Here is a 7,604-nt window from a genome sequence, read left to right as displayed (position 1 = left end):
CAAAGCCTCGGTTGGGTTTGCCTGCTCCAAAGGCAATGCTTGCAAGCTCACCACTTGATCTCTAAAGGGAGTAGTGGGAACTTTGGGCACGTAGCCTGGTCTGGGTCTCAAGGTCACGCTCGAGACAGAAGGACCAAACTGAAGGCACGAATCGTCAACAGAGAATGCATGTAAATCCCCTATTCTCTTCACCGAGGCCAATGCTAGTAGGGTCAGAGCCTTCATGGATAGAAGCTTCAGACTCGCAGACTGCAAAGGCTCGAACGGAGGACTCTGTAGCGCTTTCAGCACCATGGACAGGTCCCAGGGAGGAATAGAAGGAGGGCGCGAGGGGTTTAGCCTGCGAGCGCCTCTCAGGAATCTAATAACCAAATCATGCTGGCCCACTGATCTGCCGTTAATAAGTGAGTGATGCGCAGATATAGCGGCGATATCAACTTTAATAGTGGACGGTGACAGCCTACCATCTAATCTATGTTGAAGATATAAAAGCACAATGTTAATAGGGCATTCTCTGGGGTCCTCGCGTTGCGAAGAGCACCAGGTGACGAAAAGGTTCCATTTTAACGCCTAAGCCCGTCTCGTAGACGGAGCTCGTGCCGCGTCAATAGTGTTAGATACCGCCTGGGGCAAATCACTTAAACCTTGCGCTCGCTCAACGACCAAACGTGGAGATTCCACAGGTCGGGGCGCGGGTGCCATAATGTGCCCCCTCCTTGAGAAAGAAGGTCCTTCCTCAGGGGAATTTGCCAGGGAGGGGCTGTCGCGAGGAGCATTAATTCCGGAAACCAATTCCTGGTCGTCCAATATGGGGCGATCATTAAAAGGCTCTCCTCGTCCTGCCTGACTTTGCACAGTATCTGTGCTATTAAACTCACTGGGGGGAACGCATATTTGCGCATGCCCCGCGGCCAGCTGTGTGCCAACGCATCCACACCGAGGCTGCCCTCGGTTAGTGAATAAAACAGGCGACAATGGTTATTGTCCGGTGACGCAAATAGGTCTATCTGCGCTCGACCGAATTTCCTCCAAATCAGCTGGACCGTCTGGGGGTGGAGTCGCCATTCGCCGGGGCGCGCTGCTCGGGAAAGCGCGTCTGCCGCTGTATTGAGCGAGCCCGGTATGTAAATGGCACGAAGGGACCTCAGATGCTTCTGACTCCAAAGGAGGAGATGACGAGCGAGATGCGACAGGTGACGAGAGCGCAAACCGCCTTGACGGTTGATATACGCTACGGTCGCAGTGTTGTCTGAGCATACTAGTACATCCTTCCCTCGCAGCTCCTGAGCGAAGCGTACGAGTCCCAGATATACTGCCCACAACTCGCGGCAATTGATATGCCAATGCAACTGGGGTGCTGTCCACACCCCCGAAGCCGTGAGCTCGTCGTACGTGGCTCCCCAGCCCGTGTCTCATGGACACGCCGGCCCTGAGAAACGCGGGGTCTGACCACGGGGGGAATGTTAGGCGACACGCAGGTGTAATGGTTACACGATGGATGCCAGCGCGCCACGCTTTCCTCGGGACTCGATCGTGAAGCCAACGCTGAAGCGGTCTCATATGGAGCAGCCCGAGCGGTGTCACGGCCGCTGCTGCTGCCATACGCCCCAGGAGTCTCTGAAATTGTTTCAGAGGGACCGCATTCTTCCCTCGGAATGAACCGAGGCAAGTCAGAATTGATTGGACGCGCTCTTCTGTTAAACGTGCCGATAAATCGATCGAGTCCAGTACCATACCGAGAAAAGAGATCCTCTGCGTAGGGCAGAGTTTGCTCTTTTCCCAGTTGACCCGAAGACCCAAACGGGCGAGATGTTGAAGTGTTAGATCTCTGTGTTCGCACAGCGTCCGCCGAGAATGCGCTATTATAAGCCAATCGTCGAGGTAAGCCAGAATGCGAACACCGCTCTCTCTGAGGGGCTTTAGCGCCGCCTCTACTACTTTCGTGAACACAAGGGGAGAGAGAGACAGCCCGAACGGTAAAACTTTGTACTGATATGCCCGTCCCTCGAACGCAAACCGGAGAAACGGTCTGTGACGAGGGAGAATGGACACATGAAAGTACGCGTCTTTCAGGTCTATCGCTGCAAACCAATCTTGGGGACGTATTGCACTGAAAATTTGTTTCGGTGTAATCATCCTGAAAGACCTCTTCTGAAGAGATTTGTTCAGGACACGCAAATCCAAAATCGGTCGTAACCCGCCGCCTTTCTTGGGTACTATGAAATACGGGCTGAAAAAACCCGATCTCATCTCGGTAAGAGGGACCGGCTCGATCGCGTCCTTCGCCAGCAGGACTTCGACCTCTGCACGCAGTACATGTGCAACGGACGCTTTCACCGTGGTGAAACGTATGCCCGCAAATTTGGGAGTGTGCCGATTGAATTGAATTTCGTAACCGAGGCGGATCGTGCGTAAAACCCAACGAGACGGACTGGGAAGCTGAAGCCAAGCCCCCAGGGACCGTACGAGAGGAATTAACGGCACTACCGGTGTACCCGCGGCGGGGCAGCGAGGCGGGACAGGCGGGACTGCCGGTGCGTCTGCCGTGACAGCATAAGCATCTACAGTATGTGTGTGTGTGACACTGACCTGAGCCCGCTGAGGGAAACGGTCGTCCGGTCTCCTCAGCTGAGGACGCAGACTCCGAAGGGGTTGCTGGTGGTCCGGTCTCCGTAGCGGAGAGCTCGAACTCCTCAGAACACCCACTGGCGACAGAGGAGAGGGAGGAAGAGCATCTGACTGCCCGCTCGCATCTCTCTCGATCCTCTGGAGACCTGGAGAAGGAATAGGAATGCACTCTTTTTGTGGTTTTGTGGGTGCCGGCTGAGAAGCCGGCGGAACAGAAACAAAACGAAACAAAAGATTTTCCACCCGGCCCTCTACCGGTGGAAGGAGCGGTGCCATCACCGTCTCCCGCTGAGTGATCCCATCCAACTCCAGGTCGCCCGTCTCAGGGCCGCTTCGATTTCCGTTTGCCACGTAGCACGGAGGGCCAGATCCGTAGCGGCCCGGAGCTCCGAAAGCACAGGCGAGTCGTGTCCTCCCTCGTGCAGATCTCTCAAGGCCTTGGCCTGGTGGACCTGCAGCAACGCCATAGCGTGCAGGGCTGAAGCCGCCTCTCCACATGCATGATAGGCAGCCCCCGTTAAACCGGAAGACTGTCTGCAAGCACGGGAGGGGAGGGTTGGGCGATCCTTCCAAGTGGAAGCGGTGGCCGGACACAGTTGCATCACAACCGCACGCTCCACGGGGGGGATCCCCGTATAACCCTTAGCGGCTCCATCGGTGAGGGGGGAGGGCTGAAACGGCCGTAAACGGGTAGAATACGGCGACCTCCAGGTCCTGGTCAGCTCCTCGTGCACCTTGGGGAAGAAAGGTACCGGCGGAGAGGGTTGTGAAACCCGGGCAGCTCCAAAGAACCAATCATCCAGGCGGGACGGTTCGGGCTGTGGGGGGTGAACCCACTCCAACCCGACGGTCTCCGCCGCTCGAGAGAGCACGGCCACCATCTCTGGATCGAAATCCGGCGTCACGACCGTCCGGAAGGGGGGAGGACATCCAGATCCTCAGAGGTAGAGGGCCCACCCTCGGATGCTGCGGTCTCCGTGGACCCGGAGGGAGGCACGACAGATCCAACAGACATCGTAGAACACGACTCTGAAGTTTCCATTGGCGCATCAACCGGCTGTGGATGAGGAGGCTGAGAGGCGGAGGACGAATCCCCCGCCCGGTTCAGCACAGTGATGCGGAGATCATCCTTCGAGAGCTTCACAGCCGCACCATGGCGGCGATCAGAGCTCGTCGGACGTGGGTTGCGTTTTTCCCGGAGGAAAGACAACCGTCTCCGCAAATCCACAAGGGACATGTTCTCGCAGTGAGAACACTTACCCCCAGCGAACGCTGCCTCAGCGTGCTCGATGCCCAAACACGAAAGACAACGCTCGTGACCGTCCTTCGGACCCATATACTTCCCGCATCCAAGATCGCACGGACGAAAAGCCATCCTGAAAAGGACGCTAATCTAAGGACGCTAAAGCGAGCTCCCAATTCGTCGGTCACGACGTGACGTCGTAGTGACCGACTGAAAGGGAACTAAAAGTGCATAAAACTGTCAATTAGTGTTTTTAAGTACTTATAAACAGTAAAGTGCAGTGTACTTCTTCATAAAATATTGAAATGTTGACAAATGTATAAACATTAATTTAAAGTATAAACCAAAATAAACAAAAACAAAACACTCTGCACACATAATACTGTAAAATACATAAAATGTAAAATAATAACACAGTGCACTTCCTGAATGTGCCAAACATCAAAAAACTTGAAACAGTGCTTAGCATTTAGGAATTTGTAGGTTTTTCTGCAAGAACACTAATTGATCTACATGCTCTGGTTTGAGTGTGCTTCTTTTAGCCGTGACCACATCTCCTGCAGTGGAGAAAACACGCTCTGCAGATACACTGGGATACACAAGTACCGCTTAGACAGCCGAGAAAGGAGAGGAAATGTGACCTCGTGGACACGCCACCAGCTTAAAGGGTCCTCAGTGAGAGGCAGAGGTGGAGCTTTACAGTATGCCTCCATTTCTTCTTCAGCCCTGGCATAATGAGTCTTGGGTTCAACTGTACCTTCAGTGTCAGTGAAAGACTGTCCCAGCAAACTCACAAGCAGCGACGAGGCCTTTCGTTTGGGAGCAGAGGGGCAGTCCCCCATGGGTGTTTCTTCTTCCAGGGTTCATGTTCTTCCAGGCGCATCACACACTTCTGTTCTGCTAGGTGTACACTCATTCTGTGTTTGAACAAAATAATAGAAAATAGCATTAAACTACCAGACAGTGTACTCAGTTTTTAAATGAAGACTGAAAAAACTTTAGCATTAATGACAAATACAATTTTTACTAATTGCAGGTACTGATATAGTATTATTTTTAATATTATAAATTATATTATAAATAATAAAAAATATATTTATTACATTTTACATGAAAAAAGCATGACTGAATTTATTACCTCCAAAGATGCAGCCTCCACAATCACTCCTCTGTATATCTCCAGTTTTTCCTGCTCGGTGAGAAAAGGCATTCCCTTAAACCGGGGATCTAGAGCAGAGGCTGTATAAAGAACCTTCTTCTCTGCCTCACTGTTGTACCTCTTCATAAGATCTGTTTTAATTGCATTTTTGATCTCACGGACCAAAGGTGAGTCTCCAGTGGTGTCTGCCATATTCTGGATGAGTTGTGCATTTAGAGGAGCAATGAGAGACACTGTTGGATTTTTCTCTTCTGACATCAGTGTGGTCGCATCCTTCATTGGCTTTAATGCATTCACAGCATCCTCTGCATTTGTCACATCTGTGTCAGTCAGAGTGAACAGGTCTGACTCCCCTTTTCTGACTTCTGGAGAGAGCAAGGTGGCACAGATTGCTGGTTGTTGTTCCAAGAACCTATCGATCATATCAAATGCACTGTTCCACCTTGTTGCAACATCAGTAATCAGCTTATGATTGCTAAGTCCCAAACATTGCTGTTTCACTTTCAGGGAGTGGCTCGCTGTGGTGCTACGGTGGAAGAATGATGATATTCGTCTTACCCTGCTCAGAAGCCTGGAGAGCGTGGCCCCTTTAAGCGCCCGCTGGCACGTGAGATTTAGCGTATGGGCGAAACATTTGACATGTGAGAATTTTCCGACTTGCGCTGCAACGATCATATTTGACGCATTGTCTGTCACAAGTACTACATCTTTATCCGATAGCTGCCATTCTGCCACAACCTGAGAAAGAAGCTCAGCCAGATGAGCACCCGTGTGAGACTCGTAAACAGCTCCAGTTTGCAGCACATGTGACAAAATGTTCCAGTCCTGGCTAATGTAATGCGACGTTATTGTTATGTAAGACTCGGTCGCTACCGAAGTCCATGAATCACACGTTATTGCTACACGAATAGCTTGGCTCATTGATGACATTACCTGAACTTTGGCTTCGTTGTACAGTTCGGGTATGACTGTTTCTGCAAAGTGGCTGCGTGACGGAAGCTTATAGCGCGGCTCCAGCGTCTTTATCGGGTGGCGAAATCCGATGTTTTCCACTACAGAATAGGGCCGTAAATCCTTTGCAATGAAAGATGCCACAGATCTGTTTATTCTCTTCGCTTTCTCAGAGTTAAACGGCAAAGTTGATAATGCTTGATCAATTTTCTGCTGAGTTGGGTCTGTCTTTGCGCTGGCAGCCTTGCCACTTGCATCCTTTAGCAGCTCCGGGTGAAAACGGTTAATGTGATTTCTTAAATTTGTTGTATTGCCTAAATACTTTATTTGTGCACGACATGCTTTACACACAGCGTGTGTCTTGTCCAGTTCGTGCTTACCAGCATGTTCAAAGAAGCCGAAATGAGCCCATACATCGGCTTTTAAAATACCCGGTGCATTTTTAATCACGCGTGTCTCACCACCCTCCGCCATTTTTCTACCGCCACATACCTGTACGTGACGAATGACGTCAGCAGGCTATAATCGATTATGGGTTATTACTGCATCGATGCAGAATCGTCTACCCCCGCATCGCGATGCATCGCACAATCGATTAATTGTGACACCCCTATTCCCAACCAAGAAATTTTGTGTAAAAAAAGGTTGATTGCATGTTTTGCATGCAAATACTTGTAAAACTGAAACAAAAAGGTCTATGCAGTTTTTGTAATGTCAACAATTGCCAGTATTCTGGAACCTGGTGAACTTTAATTGATTGCATGTACCTTGTGAAGTGAAAAGATGTGTTATTCTTTGAAAGAATAATTTCATTTTGAGTCAGATTTTCAGTGTTTTTGTAAAGTTAGTGTGTGCAGAGAAAAATGTGTTCTATTTTGAAATGAAGAGTTAGTATATATTTAACAAAATGTGTTTTTGAGAAGAAAATTATCCATTTGGCCAATTGTGTTTTGTAGGTGTGAGTCTGTGTTAAGTGTTTAGAAAACGTATCTGAAGTATGGGTAAGCGCTTGTAAGTGATTGAAAAAAACTGTAATATATGCTCTAATTAATGTTTAATAGGACTCTAGGACTGAAGGCATTTATGTGCACTATTCAGTTTTAGTTACTGCATCACTTGCTGCTAAAAGGAGGCGTGGCACATCATAATAACATTGCCATATTCCTCCTCTGTTCTCCACTTAAATGCATAGCACCCACTGTTCACTGGTTTCCTAAGGCCATCGGCTGGCGGTGACCATAGGTGTGAGGGCCTTTTCATTGCTGCTTGCAGCTTTAATTGCATGTATATTTCTAAATATTAATACACAGATCATGTAGTGAAATGTCTCTGTAAGGATTACTGGGGAGTGTATAGCTATCAGAATCTGCCATCCCTCTGTGTATTATAAGCCCACTTTTAGCTGTTTGCATCTAATTTGTGTTTTTAATTGCAGAAGTTTGATTAAGCCCAGCCTCAAGTGTTAAATGGCATAAGGCACCGCCATATGTTTTGCTAGTAATATGCAGATATCAATTCTCATCTCATTTTCTTGTTTGAGGCAGTCATTGCTCCCTATTGCCTGTAAAGTTGTTATGATTGCATCTGCCATAACTTAACCAATGTTTCCTCCAGTTGTATGCA

General features: G+C 49.2%; 1 protein-coding gene across 1 annotated transcript; it reads right to left on the bottom strand.

The window, feature by feature from the left end:
* Positions 1–4,186: 4,186 nt before the first annotated feature.
* Positions 4,187–6,589, bottom strand: LOC129449906 (E3 SUMO-protein ligase ZBED1-like). The gene is made up of 2 exons (XM_055212207.2): positions 5,010–6,589; positions 4,187–4,788 (listed from the first exon to the last, which is right to left on the bottom strand). Exons 1-2 carry the CDS (start codon positions 6,453–6,455, stop codon positions 4,735–4,737), a joined length of 1,500 nt encoding a protein of 499 aa, XP_055068182.2. The 5' UTR covers positions 6,456–6,589; the 3' UTR covers positions 4,187–4,734.
* Positions 6,590–7,604: the final 1,015 nt, after the last annotated feature.

The sequence above is a fragment of the Misgurnus anguillicaudatus genome, chromosome 8 (genome assembly GCF_027580225.2).
Source record: "Misgurnus anguillicaudatus chromosome 8, ASM2758022v2, whole genome shotgun sequence".
In the NCBI taxonomy this organism is placed as follows: Eukaryota; Metazoa; Chordata; class Actinopteri; order Cypriniformes; family Cobitidae; genus Misgurnus; species Misgurnus anguillicaudatus.
This window is presented reverse-complemented; position numbering and strand designations above follow the sequence as displayed.

Bases quoted from the DNA above. Each gene is read 5' to 3' on its own strand.
- LOC129449906 (XM_055212207.2), bottom strand. From the start codon at position 6,455: ATGGCGGAGGGTGGTGAGACACGCGTGATTAAAAATGCACCGGGTATT. The intron at 4,789-5,009 runs GTAATAAATTCA...GTTCAAACACAG, and splicing joins TGGAGGCTGCATCTTTGGAG to AATGAGTGTACACCTAGCAG.